The 22130-nt window shown below is 38.9% G+C and overlaps 1 protein-coding gene across 1 annotated transcript; it reads right to left on the reverse strand.

The window, feature by feature from the left end:
- Window positions 1-3675: 3675 nt before the first annotated feature.
- wdr26b (WD repeat domain 26b) lies at window positions 3676-21024 on the reverse strand. Its single transcript, XM_055044482.1, has 14 exons — window positions 20404-21024; window positions 18068-18167; window positions 16717-16773; window positions 13342-13478; window positions 11203-11300; window positions 10929-11085; window positions 9356-9494; window positions 8438-8578; window positions 7792-7911; window positions 6216-6361; window positions 6043-6121; window positions 5774-5903; window positions 4895-5089; window positions 3676-4811 (listed from the first exon to the last, which is right to left on the reverse strand). Exons 1-14 carry the CDS (start codon window positions 20709-20711, stop codon window positions 4786-4788), a joined length of 1833 nt encoding a protein of 610 aa, XP_054900457.1. The 5' UTR covers window positions 20712-21024; the 3' UTR covers window positions 3676-4785.
- Window positions 21025-22130: the final 1106 nt, after the last annotated feature.

Raw genomic sequence — 22130 nt, forward strand, 5'->3', positions numbered from 1 at the left:
GTAATTAGTATTACATGCTTGTTTATTTCGATTTAATCTGCAGTAACATTAATATTTACTTCCTAAACAAAGTCTGCATACCCATCCCGAATACCTCAAACTATTTATATTTCTGATAACTCATTTATTGTTTATTGTACCTTAGGTTTCAAATTTCTTTTTCGTTTTTATAGGCCACCTTGTTGTTCGCAATACCACCAGATGGCGCAATTTGACAAATACTTCAAAAAAGAGATTTTTTGTTTACATTTTATAACAGCATTATCCTGTTATAAAATTAGTCTTTGGGAAAAACAATCTAGAAATAATAAAAAAATGATATACAATTTCAATACATTTTCAAAGGTCAACTTATTTTTATAAGTCATTATAAGAGAAGTTTGCTTGTTGGGCAAAGCTTTTGTCATTTAAAACAAATTCTGATTTAGGTTCATATTGTTTCACTTTGGATCTTCCATTTATTTAACCACAAAAGCTTCCATCCTCGATTATGAGCAGTAGTGAATCTGACTACACATATTTACTTTCTACATATTTAATAGTCACACAAACTATTTTCACGTTTCTCCTCTCTCCCTGAAATGGCAAACTCTATATTAAAATGGATGGCCAACAACAAGACTTACTTAAAAATAAGTGGAATTTATTGTCAACAGATTTTGTTAGTCCTAATGCTGGTGTCAAAGCAAGCCCCCTCTCTGTTAGACTCCATGTAGCTTTCAAGACATGTCAAAAATCAAATAATTTAATACAGTAATCTAAACAAGAACAGAATCAACCCAGAATGCATCACTGGGGCCTTAATTTAGTGATAAGCTTTCACCCCCAACATGCACGCATGTTTTAAGCTCAAAAAAGGTTTGTTTTCCCATCATCTTGTAAGTGTCCAAAACCTGGGCCCTGTGCCATTAAATTATTTTAGATCTGTTTTTTCAAAACCCTGAATTCTTTATTGAAAATATGCATACATAACACTTTTCCTACACAACAATACAAAACATTACAATCACTGTTGTAAATAAGACATTGAACGCAAACCAACACATCACCCCCTTCCCCACCCTAGAGCCCAAGGAACTTAGAGATGCTACAGTAAGCCCTTATTCCCCGCCCCTGTCCCTTCCCGCCACCACCATCACCTCAGAGAAATAAGACATAGTTAAATCAGAAACAACTCCCTCGGCAAACTCCGACAGAAGAACAGAGGAGACACCGGGTTGCATACAGACATAGCATTTTGCCACCAGCAGGTGAAGGATGTTTTTTTTTTTCTTTACTGAATTACTTTTTTTGGGCGGAGAGGGGGTTTAAAAAATGTGCATTGATTTCCATCAAGTCTTCTGAAATGGATTCAGGGAATGGGAAGAGGAGTCCATTCTGTGGTTTTGGGAGAGAAGAGGTTGCTAGAGTGTGCATATCAGTCTGTGACGTACATAACCTACAAGAAAACAACTGTGTGCCTGGGATTTGGCTTCAATACAGGTCGGAAAAGTAGCAACTGCCTATCTACAATGGCACACCGAGCAGAAGATATCAAAACACAGAGAGATGCGATTAAGCAGAATCTTCACAGGGAGTAATTTCTTTAAAGGCGATGGGTGGATAGTTAAAACCTGATTCGATAACACTTAAACACACCATGACTCCTCCCCTGCTTCTACTGGCAAAGAGTGTTGCTGTGCATAATTTTTTTTGACTGTGGTGGTAGATAAAAATGCAACCGAATACAAACAAAAATACACATAAAAGAAAGAGAAGTTATGTTACAAAAAAATAGAAGGACTCCAAATGTCTGGTTATATTTTAATATGATCATACAGGGATAGAGATCAACCAAAAATGATATACGTGACCAAAAAAAAAAAAAAAAAAAAAATTAAGTAACAAAAAATAGTTCAATAAAAACAGACAAAAGCACTGGTTTAAACATTTTACTATATCAGTCTGTAGCGAATTGTCATTACATACCCTGAAATAAGGGAGGAAGAAAGCTTTAAATGGTGCAAAGACCACTGAATAACTTGGCTGGAGAGCAAAGGGGAGGTTGATGCCTAACACTCTTTAAACTCCCAGAGGGGTACCTTCAAGACGAGGTTGCTTTGCCTTATAATGCTGAGTTTCATCACATTTGGGCCAATCACTCACATCGGGTGCATAGAGGCATGGTGAGGACTCAGGTCCTCTTGAAATCTCCTATTAGGTTTTTAAATCTTTACCAATGTAACCTTTTGGGTGGAAACCAACTAAAGATTAATGCCACCGCTTTATGTGCAGGAGAGCAGAAAGACCACTCAAAGTGCCGTGAGGGAGTCATACATACCGAGGGGGCGGGGGGATCTGTGCAACTGTGGGAACAGGAAGGCAGTTTGTGTTGCTTTGATTCAGGATTGCAAAAGTCCCAAACTAATGCGCTCAGAGCGTTGTTTTAACTATTGATGCCTCTTCTTTTTATAAACTTGTCGAATAATTCCAATCACCAACTTCTCTCCAATGAAATAACCCTTCGCTGATAACTGGGCATGGGCCGGTTTCGTGGTAAAAAGTTTACCAGCGCCTTACTTTGGGGACTTAAGTAACTCCAGAAATCACTCTTCTAAAGTAATGCTGTTTTAAAACTACAGCTGGAATGCCGTCAAGCAGACGACTGCAGGCTAGGAACCAGCACGGATAGTCCAAATAGAAAGGTGTCAAGTTATTGTGCAATAATAAAACTTGGTGGGTGTTTCATATTTTTATTCCAAGTCTATTTATCATAATTGGAATGATAAATAAATAATAAATACACTACTATAACGGCAATAATCGATTTGTGATCATATTTTTGTGGCAGTGAGAATAATTGTTGGTATTTTGTTTTAAAGTGGGGGGGGAGAAACCTTGAGCATGTTTCTGCATTTTTGTTTGAAAGTTTTCAGGAAATATTTTGATACCCTGAAGTCGTGATATATTTTCATTTTTCACAGAATCTCGTACCGGCCCATGCCTTTACAACTTTCAGCCTCTTTCTGGTGTCTCACTTAAATAGCGTTTTTTTGTTTTTGTTGTTTTTTGTATCTTGCTTTGCTTCACCCAACGAATCTTATGTCAACATATCAGTGCCATTTGAATGCTGCATCGTTGAGGACTAAACACATTCTAATGTAAAAATGAAAGCCCCATGTTAAAAAAAAAAATGTTTCTTTTCTTTTTTTTTTTCTTTTTTCTTTTTTACAAAATGGCTCTCTTGTTTGTTTGTTTGTTTTTTTTGTTCCACAGCTAGAGAGGTCCCTATGGGGCTTTGGATAACTCAGAATCTGTTTAAAATCTTGAACAATTTTACTATGAAAACAAGGCGATGAGGGGAGAGAATCTTCTGCTGGTGTGAGTTGCACACATACAAAAAAAAAAAAAAAAACAAAAGAAAACACACGCCAATTAAATTTGCACCCAATAATGTCCACTCTCGCTCTACTGTGTGCATGCAAAAAAACACTCTTGTCACTATTACTCACACTCACACTCATCCACTCTCACACAGGAGGGACAGCAGTCACTAAGCGTGCAAATGAAGTTGCACTCCATGTCTGAACGCTTCTCTTTCTGAGAGAGGTTTCAGTTTATATATATATATATATATATATATATATATATATATAAAGTTATATATATATATATATATATATATATATATCTGTGTGTGTTTGTGTGTTTATACATATCTATATATATGCGTGTCTTGATGGTGGAAAGCACACCTCGCCACCAGTGTGTGACCCCCTCACAGTGGATATGTAACCTGTGGATCACTCTGTCCTCCTCGTAGGTAGATTTAACGGAGTTGTGCACAGGCTAGCTCGACCAGGAGGGAGTGAAAGGGGGAGCTGTCCGTGATGGATGTTAAATAAGGGGATAAAAAGTTTTTTTCCCCCCCCTAATGCTGAGAAACAGAATGTGGAATCTTCACGCTGAAGTTTTCCTTGGGGACTACATGAGCTAGGGTTCGCCTCTTAAACAAGAATGAACGCTATGACTATCATTTAAAAAAAAAAAAAAAAAATCTTCAAACAGTTAGTACAGCCTATCGGTGTTCTTTATCAGCTGGTCTGTTGATGGTTTCACCGTGAATTTTCAGCTTTTGTCCAAATGACTGAAGAATTTAGCAAGTAAAAAGGGGAAAAGGAAAACACACAGATGACCTACTATAGCCCTTCCCCACCCCACACGCACTATCCCCCTCTCTCAACAACAAGTTCCCCACCCATGTCCATAGAGACATTAGAGAGTCTGAGACAAACGGGCAGACGGATGTAGTCCGGCAAGGAGAGGGCTCGTCAGTCCCGTCCGTCTGGAGGCATCGCGAGGATGCAGCAGGCCCCAGGCTCAGGGTGGACGTGGATTTCCTCAGATACTTGCAAAGAGCTGGCATGTCTACTGACACTGGAGCAAAATGGAGGACGAGGGGGGGTCAGTTAGAAGTGAGGAGAACAGCTGTTAGAGTTCATCAGAGGAAGATCCCGCTGAGTTCTGACTGACTTTCCAGGTCTTTAGAAAGGGATCCAAATTTTTTTTTGGATGCGGACCCAAAATTCCAGGGAGTCCGTCATCATGTCCACCATTTGTCTAGGCCGGTCTGGAGCCATATTTTTCTCACTTTTGTTTTCTCAGATGGGTCGGTGACATTTGCTGAATTTTCCTTCACTTTCTCTCTGGTGATATCAAATTGTATTTGCCCATTTACGTTTTGTTATATTGTAGGATTCTTGGGTTGTTGTCAAATTGAGACGTCATCTGCTCTGTAGGTCACCATCAACTGTCCATGTTACTGCTGTTTTCTGAGGAGACAAAAAGCAAGCAAACATGTAACTTGTTATTACAGGTTGTGAGAACAGCCCATGTTTGAACGTAAATTACTTACCGTTGAGTCCGTCTGCCTCTTGCGAATCGAGAAATGGTGCGGGACCCCAGATGCGCACTGTACCGTCATCTGAGGCGGACGCCATGAGACCCGGGATGGCTGGGTTCCAGCTCACACAGTTAACGGTGCGTGTATGGCCTGTGAGCTCGGCAATAGGAAGTTCGCCACGCCTATGCCAGATATACACTTTATGGTCTGGTGGGATTGATGGAAAAGATAGTTAATGGATGGAAGAAAATATCTCTAGAACAGGGAAAGAAATACTACCGCTCACAGCAACGATAACCAAAGAAACAAAAGGTTATATATCATCCTCAAATCTGAAGTCTTCCAGCAATTTCTCAAAAGAATCCTTTGCATTTTGTCAAATTTTAACCACCACATTATGAACTGCATTTGAACAGAAATTGAATTTTAGAAATTCTAGTTATTTGTGATGAATCTACTCAAATCACAGTAGTAAATATTTATGAAGTTGAAGAAAAATTATTTTTCTTATTTTTTATGTTTTTTACAAATCTTTGAGTCATTAAAAAGACTGATTTTTTCTCCATAACAGAATACACCTTGACCAAAATCAGCCCATTAGAGCTCTGGTGGTCATTGTCTCATTCTGAATTAATAATCTTTTCTTAACAGGTTTTCGTCCAGGATTATGCTTCATTTATCTTTCTTACAATTTAAACCAGCTTTCCTCTCCCTGCTGAAGAGAGACATCCCCACACCATGATGCTGCCGCTACCATGTTTCACAGAAAAAAACAAAAACAAATCTTTGAGCATCGTTTAGGAGATGGTAGGAGATGCTTTCCCACATTAGGTAACCAACTTTAGTTATACTGTAAACTGTTTTTTGTCAATAGCTGCCTTTTCACTGTACCTTCGCTGCCACTGGCGATGAAGTCTTCATTGTGTCCTCCGAAGCAGGAGTGGATGGTGTAGAAGCCCTGGGTCACACCTTGGTACTTCCTCACAAGCACCCGATCTTGAAGATCCCACAGGTGCACTCCCTATTGTGAAGCATGTTGAAACCAGTTTCAATTCAACATTTTATTTAATTTAAAAATACTTCATCAATGCCCAAATCTATTATATTTCTCCAATATATTTATTTGTTTATAAGCAACTCGATAGAACTGATTAGCTTACCTGAGTTGCTACATTTAACAAAGCTAATCTACCGTTCTTTGAAACGGTAAAAGACATGATAGGGTGGTCCTCTTGAACTCTGTAAAAAACATGTGAAAATAAATTATCCATCTGCTATTAAAATGAATTACATTTAAGTCACAGCTTTCATTTTCATTTCAAAATATACATACATGTTTCTGTCTGTGAGGTCCTCAAAATTGTACCCTCTGATACGCTGATGGGTGTCCGAGGCCAGCACAGTCTTCCCATCGCTCAAGCACCACAGGCACTGAACTCTCACCCCTTCCCACGAGTCCAACAAGTTCCCGTCCAGGTCCTGACAATACAAACAGCAGAACCCTAAGCCCTCATTCTTAACAGGAAGATGAGCAAACACACACACGGGTAGCAGGGTACCCTGTTTAGCTTTTAGCTCCAAGCCAAATCTAAGACTGTCTAATCACAACCACCTACATCAAGCAGCAGCCAAATACAAAGACTCTCGGGCTTACAGTGCCTTGCAAACTAGTCATTATGCTTATAGGGTGTTTTGTTAAAACCACAATGGGAATTTATATAACAACGTCCAGCACAATTGTGGCATGAAAGGAGCATAGATGCTTTTTTTCATTATCATTCTTTTTTCTTTAAAAAAATCAGAAAGTATGTTGTACATTGGCTTTCAACCACATTTACTCTGTTAATATTAAAAGAAATAGCAGAACGATCAGGCATGAAACTACAAAAAAAGTTCAAAGCATTATGAGAACATTATTCACAAAATCAACCAGAAGGTCTACAGTTACTTTGGGGCAGCTGCAGGGATTCAGATGGAAAAATCATTCAACTCAATAATTATTGGCCTGGCTAATATGGAAGACTGGGAAGAAGAAATTTACCGTACGAGTGGGGTTGAAGGTGACCTTCCAGGAGGTCACGTAAACATCTAGCCAGAGCTAAAATTAAGTTTGTGAAATATTGGTCTATAATAGGCCTGAAATGATTCCTGGAATGATTAGAGTACCTCAATTATTAAAATTCCTCGAGGAAAATGGATCTGCCTCGAAGCTTTGTTAAATTATATAGCGCATCACATTCTGGCCGGATTATTATTTGTGATGGGCAGCCCTCTTACTTCCGCCTATGAGTTGTTGTAAAATGGAAACAGCAAGGTGTTGAATTGTGCTGCGTTTTGTCAGGGCTTGGGGGACACAAATAAGGAGCGTTGAATTTGTGGCGCAATGGTGAGACTACGACAGCTTTTGGAGTAAATGGTAGGAATGGTGCTGAGAGAGGGAGGAAGAAAAAAAGAGTGAGAGAGAGACAGGGGGAGAGATCAGATTCCTTGAATAATTGTAAAAATATTTTATAGAGTACTCGATTACTAAAATATTCTGTTACAACAGCCCTGGTTTATAATGTTTAAATCAAAACATCAGACTGATCCAGTCAAACATCAGAAGAAGAATAAGCACAAGTTCGAATGCAGAAGTATATAAAACTCATCAAGAAACTCTAAAAGACTTACAGCTGAAATTGCAGCAAAAGGTAGCTTTATAAAGTTTTTAATCAGGACTAAATGCAAACAAGCACCACGCTCCAGGTCTATGTGTCATAATATCCTTCCACTTCACAATTATGCACTACTTTGTGTTTGTGGATCAAATGACATCCAAACAAAACACTACAATATTTGTGATTGTGGCAAAATGAAAAAAATCCAAAGAACTGTGTTTGTAAAAATGGGTAAATAAGTGGAGGACTTACACACTGATAAAACTGCCCCCTTTGTCCACCGGTGACAAAGCGTTTGCCGTCAGGATTCCAGGCCACACTGGTAAGACTGTCTTCGTGGGACTGGGACATTTTGGTCCGCAGCTCCCCCGTCTGGCAAAGGTGGGTATTTATAGAGAAACACAGAGAAGGAAATGGGGGAAAGGAGAGCGAGAAGACACATTGAGCAAGAGTGGGGGAGGGATGAGTAAGAAAAAAAAAAGAGCGAGGGGAGGGGAGAAGAGAGGATGGGTGAAAAGAAAAGGTCATTGAGTACAAATAGCACACTACAGGGTATCCATAGCACTTTTCAGACTTGGGATACGATTAATGGTGCTTAGATAACCGCGTCATACCAAGGATGGCTATGAGGAGACACACTTACTGCGTGTCAAGCTGAATGACACAGAAACTGTAATACAATGCATGACATCAGAGTATCCTCAATAAAAACAATAGTATATAAATGAATTCTGACAGCTGAAGCATCTTATAACTCTGTAGAAGAAAATATCTCTGTATGGCTAGCTCATTAATTGAGGTATGTGCCAACAAAGGCCCAACTTCTTGTCTGAATGGTGTTGAAAAGAATATTTAAGGATACTTTTTCATTTTCTTTTCTTCTTTCTTTTTATTTTACCTGAACATTCCAGAGCCAGAGCTCAGAGCAATCGTCAGGTCCACAGGCGATCAGGTAGGTGTCATCAGGACTCCAGGCTAAGTAGGAGACGCCGTATGCGTGCCCCTCCAGGGTTCGCAGCAGTTTCAGTTGGTGGCTCTCCTACATGGCAGGTGCAATAAGAGACTTTAGAATGGCATTTTTAGCTTTATTCAGCTTTACCTTTCATCTGACTACCCTTTTGAGCATTTTTAGAGCTTTTACGTAATTGTTATAGAAAAGCGAGTGATTCTTCTCTCTACTGGTTTAGGGAGAAACTCTGTTAAACTTGATTAATCTCATGCAAGACAGTAGCAAGACAAAACACTTGAGAGGATATAAGGAGAACTAGATCCAGGTTGCCAATCCCAGGTGTTTCAAATAGATTTTCAGCTGAATGTTTGAAGACAGGACATTACAGCAGTTCCAGTGCTTTAATCTTGAGCAAATTCTTAACCGGTTCTATTAAAGGACCTATTTTGTTTTTCATAATCTCTGTGCTAATTTCAATCCATGTCATTGAATTGAGTTCTCATTCAGTAAATGTTTGATCTTCTCTCCATTTCCATTTGAGGAGGATCTTGTTGTACAGAGACAGCTTAAATTCAACCAATCAGATTATTTATCTCAGCCACTCAGCAAACAAAAATTCTAATATCTCCTTTGTTTCTTAACACGTTAGGGATAAAGGTCTGCTTTCTTGCTATTTTCTGTCTTAAGTCACATTTGCTTCTGCAAAAATAAATTGTGTTGCTACAGCACACTTTGAATTTCACTCGTTATATTTGAATAGATGAGCACAGACTGTCTCTTGATAATGTGAAAGTATATATTTTTCTAGTTTAGCCCTAAAAAGAGACTGTAACTACTACAATAAGGCGTGTATGTTTGCACACTCACCGGGTCCACTTGCCAGATTATGACAGTCGTGTCTTTGGAGCCAGTTGCTAGTTTGGTGCCATCATTTGAGAATTTGCAGAACCACACTTCGTTACAATGCTCTGTCAGAATCTGCTGGGTGTAACAGGGAAACTGTTTCCTGCAGAAAGAAAACAGACAAGATTTATTTTAAAGTCTGTATACTGGTGAATACATTTTGAAAATTCATCAACAGGATACAAACTGGCCCTCAAAATGTAATATTTATGGCATTTTCAGATGTACAGAGAGAACAGAAATTTGAGAATACAAAAGTGTCCACGTGACGTTCGTCCGGCATAATTCAGCTAAAAAAATGCAAACATGGAGGGAGGAACATTACATTTTATCAATCCTTGAGTAAATTTTATTAAAGCACAGTTTTAGTTTTCAGGTTTTGACAACTCTGTTTGATAAAAAGTTCTCCAAACCTATGAGATTGTGAGGACAAGCTAGGTCACTTCAAACAATACATGTTCTCTGATCAAGAAATTTTATGTTTTTCTAAACATAAAAGTACATAATGCACATAATTACTGAATATGAAAGTACATTAACTAAAGAAAGGAGGGGAGACATATAAACAACATTTAAATAACTTAAATTATAATAAAAATAGGAACAAAGGAACACACAAATGCTTTACGACTTGAAGCAAAAACACTTGTAATTTTCAGTTCACTGTTATGCTGATAAAATAAAAACCCTTGCTTTGGAGCTGAATGCTTTTTGGGACTATTAGTCCCTTCATCAACTTTGACAAAAAACACATTGCTTCTTATGTAAAAGCAGCCTACGCCTGTCACAATAAAGCAATTAATCGCATGATAAATTAAAATGAACTTAATCATTTCCGTTCCGGTTCATTTCGTCCAAAGAAACACCATAATCCATTTTAATTATGGGTTTGGTTGTGTGTGGTTTTTATTTTAATTTATTGTTTTTGGTTGTTTTGTTTTATTTGGGATATTTAAAATATCTTCCATTTCTAAGTGTTCTTCATAAAATTAAAGTTTATTGGTCATTAAGAGAGCAAGTGTTTGTTGTTATGCCATTATCAACTTGGAAAATAGTCTCAAAACAACATTATTGTTTATCGCAATCATTTCTAAGACTATTTATTGTCCATTGAAAATTATCGAATGACACCCGCACTAATTAACTAGCTGTTAATCAAGTTATATGACTGTTACTATAGAAAGAGCACAGCGGTAAGAAGCGGTAATATTCAACTAATTGTTGTTTAAAAAAATCTTCAAGACTACTTACTGTTTTAGATGTGACGGCTTAAAATTTATCTCACCATTTGTGACTGAAGTAGAATTTTTTTCCGTTGACTGAATATATTAAAACTCAGTTGAATGTGTTGACAGCCTCAACAGGCAGTAATGAGGAGAAAACGAACATCACGCTTCCCACTTGTGTCCAACCCTCTTCAAACCATTTTTTTTTAACATCACAAACTCACCATTTTAACAAGGTTGTGTACACTTCTCAGACCTATGATGCACTTTCATCAACAATTTCACTTTATGACCGACGCTGCAGCACCAACCTGCTGCAGACATGATCGAGGAGAAGGGAGACTGAATCCAGGTTGTTGTCCAGCTTGGTGTTGTGATAAAGACAGCGATCCCTCTGTAGTTCCACCGCTTGCCGCAGCAAAGTGTGTAGTCGCCGAGGAGGCAGCATCACGGATGGGGGCAGGTACGCTGTAAAATGGTCAGAAAGTGGGAAGATAGTTCACCTCAGCACATCAAATGTACATGTGGAAGCTGGGTAACATGTGCCAGCTCCACAGGCTTATTAAATGGAAAACATCTCCTCACTCTGTAATTTATCCAGGAGCCTGGAGCGAGAGGCTGTGCCCTTGCCCTCCCACTCTGCCTTGGCTCGGAGGTCGTCGGCGTGGCTACACATTAGGTACCTGCAAGAAAATACAAGGTCAAGGTTTAGGGAAAACAAGACTCACTGTTGGTAAAAAAAACAAAACAAAACAAAAAAAAACTAACATGATTCATCACACAACCAAAAATTTATTAGCTGCAACATTTCTTGTACAATATCTCACTTAACCTACAGGACTGATCAGAGTAAATCGAAACGACAATTATTCTGTTTGCACAATGTGCCCATGTATTATGTTTATATCATTGTTGTCTGGAGCCAGGCAGCAAATGATAAGGAAAAGCTTACCAAAAATGCCCAGATAGCATGTTTTTGAAGTCCATCAAAAACATGCGTAAACTGATTATTTCATAATTAAAACAATATTTTAATGTACAGTAAATGAAAATGCCTGGACAAATCTAATTTAATAGTCAGTCATGACCGGGGTAGCGCTGGCCATTTGGGCGCCCTGAGCTATGAACAACACAGAAAAAGAAGTAAGGTGGACAGGAGGTGAAGCGAGACTCAATACCACACGCGATTATCATGTCTTTGTTTGTTGCTTTTCTCTTTTCCACCCACATTTCTTGATGCCTTTTGAGGGCATATTCAAACTGTCTGCTAGACCTGAGACTGAGGCATCTTTTTTTTTTCCTCGACCAAATATTATCTTTGCATGAATTGTGCCTTGCTTCAAACATTTTTTAATATGTCATTATAATTACTGAGCCTGATCATTCGGTGCCCTATGCACTGCATGTCAATCTTGAAGACACAATATTATGTATAGTCTCATATCAAGAGCTGCGTTTATTGTTATAACTATATTATTCACTGTATTAATTGGAGTAGTAGCAACTTGTTGACTTAAGAGCAGCGTACTGCTAACAGGCGTATTACAGGGTAACTCAGGTTTCTGAAAAAAGCATACTTTTAAATATCACTTACTGACTGTACTGTCATAGAGACTCGTGTAGTTTGTTTTACAACATTCTTTAACATGAGCACTGCTTATTTTCTTGAAATCATGAGAAGGTACTGACGATGCCCTCAGCCAATGAATACACATGGGTCAGTTATGCTGTCGCTGCCAGAACCAACCGCAGCCCTTAGAGACATTTGTTGTGATTTAAAGTTGATTCCAAAAATGTCCCAGATGAGGCTTTCTGCTACATCCCAGTAAAAATACACGACTGGCCCATTCTTGGCAACATCAATGTTGCCTGAGCAACACTTAAAATAAGTAACAGTAAAAACTCAGAGAACAAGCAAGACATGCCAATAACCTATAAGAAAGGTGGACATTTGGCATTGGCAAAATACAAAACAGAGTAAAAAGTCCTAAAAATGCAAAGTGATACTGTCGCCAAAGTCATCACAGCAGGGAACAGATTAAAACAGTAATTATTTAACTTTAAAACCAAAATTACATTTATACAAACAGTATTAAAAACTAGCAAGCTCATAATATACAAATAAAGCAAATCAGGTCTTAGTTTACTTGACTCACCTAATGAAAATAAAAGAACAGCGAGGTCCTTTGATGTCTTTTTAATTCCTCTGCTTGTTCCCTAATTCCTCCGAAACACCAAGCTAACATCTCATAGCAGCTTTTAAGACTCCTTGCAACAACAACTGACTACAAATTCGACCTAATCTAATCTTATATTTTGCCACAATTTCAGCCTTTAGTTGTTTGCTTCCTTCAAAGCCACTGCCCAAGCAGCCACCAGAGGTTTTTCTCTGTTCAGTTTTTTTACGTAGCTTCTCTTTGAAGTTAATGCTAAGTGTTTGAACTACTCATCTAGTTGGCTAGCTCTGCTTTTTATTTTTTCATCAAAGCTCAGCTGATGATAGTTTATTTCTTCTGCAAATATATTTCAAAATTCAAAGTACCATAAGCCATGTTGTGATGAATAATAATAATAATAAAAAAATCATTGGCAATAAAAAAAAAGAGTATATTATAACCTCAATAACATTTAGGAACTTAACTGCCAATATTGTGCATTTTTACAGAGAGAAAAGTAAATATGTGGAGCCATGATTCACACTTTGTGTAAAACGTCAGAAAGTACCCGCTGAGGACATGGATCCGATCCGTGTTGTATTTGAGTGGCGTCAGCTCTCCCCGGAGAACCTGCAGAGCCTCCAAGACCTTGCCGTCCTCCAGATACTCTAGGTACTTCTGTTGCAGCAGCAGGAACTTCATACGCTGAGGAGGAGAAGAAGACAGCAATAAAAAAATTGGCAAAAGTAAAACCCTGGTTTTATTCGATTAAAACACTTAAAGAAAGCATTAATAAATACATCCCTAAAATACTTTAAAGTACCTCAAAGTAGAGGAACCATTCTCACAGCAAAATTGGAAATAATAGTCCTTTTACAAACTGTTTTTATACTGACATCTGTAATTTATCAGCAAAATCTTTATCTTTGGCTTGGAAATACCTAAAAAGTGTTGGAATTAATCAATTTTAAGCCAAAAGTGATATCCCCCTGCGTTTTAAAGGTGTGCTGCAGTTAAACACTCAAAGTAAATGATATGTATAAACCCTCATGAAGAGTTGAATATTCTATTATCTGATACTGTACTGGAAACTGTATGGAGGGAGCAGCAGGGCAGCTTCAGTCTAAGGATGCATGACCACATCTCCCACATGCTGTGTTGAATAAAGCTCCCCTACTTTGAAAAGATTCCCTGTTGAGGCAGCACACAGTGGAAGGCAGAAGCTGTTTTAAGATTCTGTTTACATGTTTGAAGTTATGATTCTGTCTATAAAGAGCCAGGCAGCAAAAAAAAAAAAAACCTCGAAATGCCTCTCTTTTTCCATGATTTACTAAGAAAAATTTAAACTATGGACATGTCTGACCAAAGACTGCTTCATTTTAATACATTTTATAATCTCTAAATGAAGGAAAATTTAAGTACTTGATGGCCTGACTTTGCTGTTATTGAGGTGCCTTTATTAAGATTGCCTATTCACCCACTATTCTAACTGGGACGTTCTGGGACACATGCATCTCCATCGGTTTGTCACTAAACACAACCATCCTGGGACACATTGAAGGAGAACCCACAAACATGACCTCATGACCTCTGGAAAACTCAGCATGAGGGTTATTTTTAATAACCAGAGATAATAAATTTCATTGAATCTTCTTTATAGAGGAAAAAAATAAGTTTTTCTCTCAAAATATGTTCTTTTTAATAGACCAACAGACTTCAGAATGCTGCATGGGTGAATGTTTGTTCGTTGTACATTTTTTTTTAGCTGACTGCACTCACTGCAAACCTTGCATAAAAGTTAATAATTTAAAAAAAATATGACTCATGGGAACAAAATCTGTATCTGACAAATGTACTGTCACTTTTACATAATAGTGTAAAAGTGTGCAAACAATTATAAACAACTGTAATTGCACAAACAATTATAAATTATAGTTTACATTCTTCAGTGTCCGCCCACTAATATAGACCTTTTTGAGCTCTTACATTTTACTTCTCCCATAACACATCTGTTCAGCTATGCATTTACAATTATAGAGATTTTGAAGCCAAACTAAAGCAGCAAAATGCAACTCATCTAAACCTCAACGATGTTAACAACTGATTAATAATGCAGCTCGTGTGACTGGAAGTTTCTAAGATGATGTGGAAACATCAGAGGACCTGCTGATGTCCAGTTTATGGCTCGGTCGGCAGCCCAGCCCTGTGATGTGGCGACCTGCTCATCTGTGTGTAAAGGAAGATACTGAAATCTGATCACACAGGACAGGAGTACATGACAGTGCTAAGTAGGATCTACTTTTATCCGAATCAGTCAGGGTGTATTTTAATACCAGGTCTGAACATGATCTTATAGTTATAAAACTCATACTATTTAATATCAGTCCAAAGTCTCACAATGTATAACTCTAATTCAGAAAGCAACCAAGACAATATTTTTCAACAACTACAAACCCTGACTGGTTAGGCTGGTATAGCAAGAACACAGAAACCATATATAATAAAGTAAAGGCATGATTGCTCAAATTATGGCCTTGTATTGTAGAAACACACACTAAATAGCAACTCCATTCTTTTTTCAAGCATGTTTAAAACCTCTTTAAAAGAAATTACATTCAAATGCGCATTTCTGTCACGTGGTGCTCATTTTTGGCACGTCGGCTGAGCTCATTTTTTTAAGCTTGCAACCAATAAATGCATTGTTTTATAGGATGCTAAATACAACTTTCCGTTTATCAGTTCATCAGATTGTTAAATCTGGCATTGGCTAGCTTAATCAGCTCCCCCACTTCTATTCTTTGTATAAATGGTTAACGAACCCAATACAGAAGTATGAAGAATGGCAGAGATGTCAGAGTATAAAGAGGATAATTAGTATGTTGGACTGCACAACAGAACAGTATCATTTTTTTGTTCAGAAGAGGGAAAGTAATGGCTATTATTGGTCCTATTTTTCTCCAACTACTTATCTAACTTAATGTAATTCTTTGCCAGTGTTGCTTTGTTGCTTTAAAGGGAGCAACTTTAAACATGAACTTTGAAATCAAAATGGAAATCCAGGTGGTAGAATAAAGCACATTCAGTTACCATTTCAGGAACAGCTTCAATTTAATTTTAAAAGATTGAAAAAAAATGCATCACAATAATTCAACCATTTTCAAATAGTGAAAGCACCGGTTTCGACCCCGCACACAATATTCCCACTGTTATTTTCAATTACACTCCTGAAATCAACCCTCTGCGTCTCTTTATTTCACGCTGAGGGTAACAGAAATGTGTTTACTGATCAGTACAAGCAGAGTTGTCTTTGGTATTAAATTTGAGTCTTATCTCAGGGATGCAGCATGACCCCAACAACTGATACAAGCAGAGTTGAGACAACCACACATAAATTCAAGGCAGCATCCACCCACATGCAGCATTTCTAAAAGTACACGACCCACCAGCGACCCATCTCCCAAATGCTAATTTTCACTGGGATACAGGGCAGAATATGATTCTATCTAAAAAATATTTTTCTTTAAATTTAACCATTCTATTATTTTTAATAGCACTGCTTTGTAATTTGTGTTGTCAGAGACAAGCTTCCTCTGCTCTCTTTCATAGAGTATTGCAAACTAAAGCAATACCTTAAAAAAAACAGTAGGCGCTGCACTTTGCTTGAAGCATGATTCATAAAAAAATGGCAAAGTTATAACACACTGAAGAAATAAAGATAAACGTAAATAAGCCAAAATAAATTATTCAGCAAAATAGCATATTCCTTCCTTAAATCCAGTGTGTGGTTTGTTTTCAACTCTTTATCCAGAACATTTGAGAGTTTTAAAGCGCCACAACACATGCCCGGTTTCTACTGATACAGTTCTGGAACCTCCAGCAGAGCCTGTGTGCTGACTGACCGTCAATCAGCCCAGTTCAGGGTTTGGGCAAAGCGGGCGCTTACCACAATGGCGTTGGGAGAATGCATCAGTGCTCTCAGCTCGTTGAGATCATTCTCAGCCTGGACCAAAAACAAAGGGTACATGATGGTGGGGAGACACAGAGAGAAATTGTTAGTTCAGCAGTTTCAATGCATGCATAAGAGGAGGAAAAAAACAACAGCAATATGAACATCAAGTGGTAGAGATGGTATGGCCACTGTCCATGAGGCTTTCACAGTTTCCATGTTCTTTGATGAAACTGAGCAAAACAATCACAACTTAGATTTACAAGTAGCATTGTGGGAAGAACAAACCTGCCACCCACATGCACAAATTTACAACCACTTGACTCAAGCCTTCACTGAATGTTTTTGGCTTAAGATCATCATTTTGCAATGCTTCTTTTTTAATAATTTTCTAAGCCTAACTGAAGCTCTAGAATCAAAGAAATGCAACAAAGCCTGAAAATTAAAAGAGTGCGAAAACAAAATGTGCTTGTCAGGCGGTGTTAAATTCTGGAACAGAATTTTCATCAGTGCTGAACTCATTACTGGATTTAATTTAATGTTAAATACAATTCTAAAATTTAAAACATGTATAATCAACTATCATACAATTACAAAACTATCCAATAGAGAAGGTTGTTTTCTACCATACAGCATGGAGGTTATATTCAGTTTTGGTTTGATCTGACCAAAGTAACCTTCTTACATGTGCTTGGTGTAACTCTTGTATGGCTTACGGCAAAGTACAAACAGGAATTCATCTGTGTTTCTTTCAAGAATGGCTTTATAGTAGCCAATCTTCCATAAGGGTCAGGTTTGTACAGTGGATAACTGACAGTTGTCCAGCTGCAGGTCAATATTGATGCCTGGTTGGTTTGCAGTTGGGTTTGCAGTTGGATTATACTCTTCCCATTTTTGGAAGTTGGACTGAGCATTACTCTTTCAGGTGTAGAAAACTTAGGGATTCTTTAGTGTGACTATAATTTTAGAGAAAAGCAGTAACCTGTACAAAATGTTATTTTATACAATAAGGCTTGTGGTTTTAACATGACCAACCGTAGATTTTTGTTTGAAATGTATCTAAACTTTTTGGGATGTTTATTGACTATATAACAACTAAAAAATGTCAAATACAGTAACTCATAACTGGAGAACAAAATTTAACTTGTATAACAGTTAGACCACAAAGGTAGGTCAATGCCTTTCTATTCAACTTGAAAGAACCTCTAAGAAGTCCTTTATTATATACAATTTTGAAACAAACACATTTCTATTTTTACGGTATGAATAGCACAACGGATTCAAAGAATATCTCCATATTCCATGTTTATCAGACCTTAACTCATCAATTATATCCAGCCAAACTAACCTTGTCCCACTCCCCCTCCATGACGTGGTTGCGGAATTTGGACGCTGAAGGGTGCTCCAGTCTGCAGCCTGATTCCTGCATCAGCAGGTCCACCGTCTGACTGCAGACACACACACACACACACACACACACACACACAGACACAGGGGAGGGTTGGGGGGTTGGAGGAGAAGCAGACAAAGTTATGCTGATGTATAGACAGAAGACAGTAAAAAAAAGGAAGAAAAGTAGGGGATGGATGACTTTGAAATGAAGCATGAAGGTGGCATCTCAGCGTCAGCAGTGAGTGGGTAATCAGAACTGTGAGCTCAGTCAGAAGGATGACGAAATTTCAGAACATGATTATATGAAGTGACATATCGGAGCTATTCATTTTCATCGTCGCATTTCTTTTTGCAACAAAATGCAACTGAGAGGGTTAAAATCAGAGACATGGTGGTCTGTGAGAACACTTTAACGCAGTGGGAGCATCGTCAACTCTACCTGGTGACATAAATTTTATAGCTCCCTATATCTGAGGGAAACCAACACAGAGCACTTGTGTCATGACCGGAGCATTATGTGTGGAGAGTAGGAGGTTCAGTAACATGGGGTGAGCTTTCTCTCCAGTTGACATCACACCCTCTCAGCTTGTCAACCATGAACCATTACCATCTGTCCAAACAGCATCTCCCAGCTAAGGAGACCATAAATGCGCCTGCCGAGATGCGAGCACAAGATAATGAAAACGAGGTGGCGGGGGAAGGAGGTGTTGGAGGGGGGCAGACACCTTTCAGCATGATGACATCATTCTCAGGTATCAATGAAGTGGCGCAGCAGCTTTGTGTTGAGCCTCTCATCCAGCTGACTGCAATACCGACTTCTCCTGTATTTCCCCTGCTGAAATATAGGGGCTCTGTTTCATACCAGGCGATGCCATGTATCCCCCTCTGCCCCCCTTCCTACCCTGGCACCTACCTCCAACGTTAAGGCTGTCTTTTATAAAAACCTTGTAATGGCTGCTTTTACTTTCTCAGCTGGACAGCGCAGATCAGCGCAGGTTTAAGCTTATATACAACAGTCACTTTGAAAACGATGAGTGCACACACACACACACACACACACACACACACACACACACACACACACACACACACACACACACGCATATCCTGAAACCCCCATCGTGGCTATAATTAGATTCAAGCAAAGCGTTTCCATCTAAAACAGCTGGTAGAGAGCGCATTCCTCAGCCGCCATGAAAACCATCTGATTCTGCTCATTTCAGGAACAAATGCCCGAGTGCCGTCTTCAAACAAACACATGCCCTCAATAAAAATGCATGTCACAGGTTCTGGCTGACTGTTGACAAATATCTGTGACGATGAGACACGGGAATTGGGGCATTAATGCTGGAGAGGCATAATCTGCAGGAGACAGCCGTATGAAAACGACAGGGGGGGTGGGGGGGGGGAACAAATATCAAAATCTACAAAGCTCCACAAAATGACGGATATAAAGAAACGCTGAGTTGGAAAAGACGAGGAATAATAACCAGATGCTGCCTTGTTATTACGGCGCCTTTACACATTACACTGTTATTTCTATTGCACCGGAGGTTAAACAAACAAATATACACATATTTTACAGCCGAGCAAAAGCAATATACAAAAACCTCGAATCGTGCTGGCTTAACAATCTATACATTAACCCTAAAATTTCTCCGCAATTTTTTTTTTTTTTTTTTTGCGCAACAGCCTTTGAACCGCAAACAGGTACACAACAAACTCGATAATCCTGCTTTAGCACCTCATTAAGAAGCTACAACAACATCCCCTTTAAGGCAAATAAAACACCTCATGTTGAGGTGTCGTGAATGGATCGTACTAAAAAGTTGAGCCTTGTTTGGTGTGAATAAACGATGCCAACATTGGATGATGTAATGCTTTTATCCAGTGCGAAATCCATATATGTTGACAGTACATCATGTCCCAATTTCAAAAACGTGCTTCGTGTTGCGTTGCACGCGATGAGCTGTTAAACTGTAGCTTGTGTTTTATGTTGTGTTAAATATCTGATGTCAGGGCACACAGCACCTCGGCGCAGCCAAATGCTATTAGCTTTAAAGCTAACTGTTATTGTGCAAGATGGACCCCTTCTTCCTACCAACTGCCGAGCTCGCAGGCTAACTTACTGCCCCATCCCCCCATGTTTGTGTGTCAAGCGCTCTAATAGCGCTTTTAGCAACTGCACTATCACAAGAAAAAACAGTGATGCCGATTATACTTGAAATGTTCACCGCTCACATTTGATGTCTGCTGAAGTTTTTGTACCACTGACACACTGGATAAACTTACTTCAGCCCCAGTCCGTGGAGATGTTGTCCTATTAATCGTATGACATCTTCCTCCGTCTGCGAAAGCCGTTTCTTCTTTTTCAACGAGCCCACCTCCGAACCCGAGGCCGTGGAGGGAGCCGAAGTCCCCGAACAGGGTCCAACCGAAGACCCGTTACTGGTACCGACGCCGTTACCGTTGTCTGCGTTGGACAGGAGCCCGTTTGAGTGGGTTCCACCGGCCGAGGATGATGACTCCCCGTTTTGTGCGCTGTTCAGGCAGGGAAGTTCAGAGGATTCTTGTCCCTGTCCTGCCCCGTTTGACTGCATGCTGTTGCTAAAGTTGTTAACAACACTTCGATTAAAGTGGATGGTAGAGGTGGTTTGAGAGTGTGCGGCAAGTCCTAGGACAACTCCAGAGAGGCCTGTTACAACGGCTGAAGCCCCGGGCTCTCCTGCTCCCTCCGCCGCCGAGGCTCGGTGTTTCTTCCGCGGGGGCGGCGACGCTCCGCCGGTGTCCGAGTCGGAGGAGGAGGAAGCGGAGGCCAGAGTTTCCTCACCGAGAGCGGCCGTGGTTAGAAACCGGCGAAGCTCCGGGTGGGAAATGTAGGTTACGCTTCCAGATTGAAGGCCTTGTTGCCAGACTCAGAGCCTAATGTCAGCTCGTTTTGTTGATGTTTCTCTCAAAACAGCTGCAACTCTAATGGAGTCCTGACGCCCTGACGTAGCCGGAAATTCCTACACTAGCAGGCTTCCGAGTAGAATATAATCCATGGGTGGTGCATGGGAACATAGTTAGCATAATAACAGAATATTTGACTAAACAGAAGATACAAAAGTGTATAAATGTTGTTTTTATGTCATATGTATTTTAAAACTAATATATATATATTTTGCAGATTTTACACAAATCTTTTTAAGCAGCGAACTGACAAATTACAATAATGTGTTGAAATGAGTTAATTGTGCTTAAACTGCAGAAAAACTAATTTAAATAATCTAACGTTAACGTTTAGTTCCAAAATGTCTTTAAAGCATTTAATACTGAGAACCAATTTGTATTTTATCATCAAAGTGACTGAGAAATTATTAAACATAACTCCAAAAGCTATTCTTTGCTGACAGTTTCTTTGCAGTTTGCATCTTTCTGTGTGTCTGTTATATTCATTAGCCAGTACCAACAAAATTATAGTGTGCAAATGCCTAAATTCATTACAAGAGTGACATGTTAACATAATGTTCTGAAGGAATAGCAATCATCTCACTTTAACTATGCATAATTGAGCAGACATACCACATTCCCAAATACTCTGTTTCAGATGTTTACAGCTTAGACACTTCATTCAGGCCCGTCTCGTCAATGTGGTAGATAAACTGGCCACAAACATGACTGCTGTTTCTTACCTCACAACAATCATAAAAAAAAGTTATAATCTCCTTTATTATTAGCAAATTATGCTGAGAAACTAATACAAATCTGCATTGGAGATATGATCAACTTTTCAATTTTAGATGGCATTTGGGATTCAGTTCCTCCACATAATAATTGTGCAGGCTACTCTGACAACTGCAACATGAGGTATTATGCCCAACTAACCAGTTAGCCAGAATCTACTAGGGTTTGAATCATTAACATGACTCTGACACTTAACCTTTTCTTTTCTCTATTTTGAATACAGTGGCTGAGCACGTATAGTTTAGATGAGATAAAGACTGTTGTCCTGCTATACAGACTGTGTGGTGTTTAAA

This window comes from Poeciliopsis prolifica, unplaced genomic scaffold (genome assembly GCF_027474105.1).
Source record: "Poeciliopsis prolifica strain line A6 unplaced genomic scaffold, Auburn_PproV2 SCAFFOLD020, whole genome shotgun sequence".
Taxonomy (NCBI): Eukaryota; Metazoa; Chordata; class Actinopteri; order Cyprinodontiformes; family Poeciliidae; genus Poeciliopsis; species Poeciliopsis prolifica.

Bases quoted from the DNA above. Each gene is read 5' to 3' on its own strand.
- wdr26b (XM_055044482.1), bottom strand. From the start codon at position 20,711: ATGCAGTCAAACGGGGCAGGACAGGGACAAGAATCCTCTGAACTTCCC. The intron at 16,774-18,067 runs GTTAGTTTGGCT...TTTTTGGTCCAG, and splicing joins TGGAGGGGGAGTGGGACAAG to GCTGAGAATGATCTCAACGA. The intron at 8,579-9,355 runs GTGAGTGTGCAA...CCTGCCATGTAG, and splicing joins TAATCTGGCAAGTGGACCCG to GAGAGCCACCAACTGAAACT.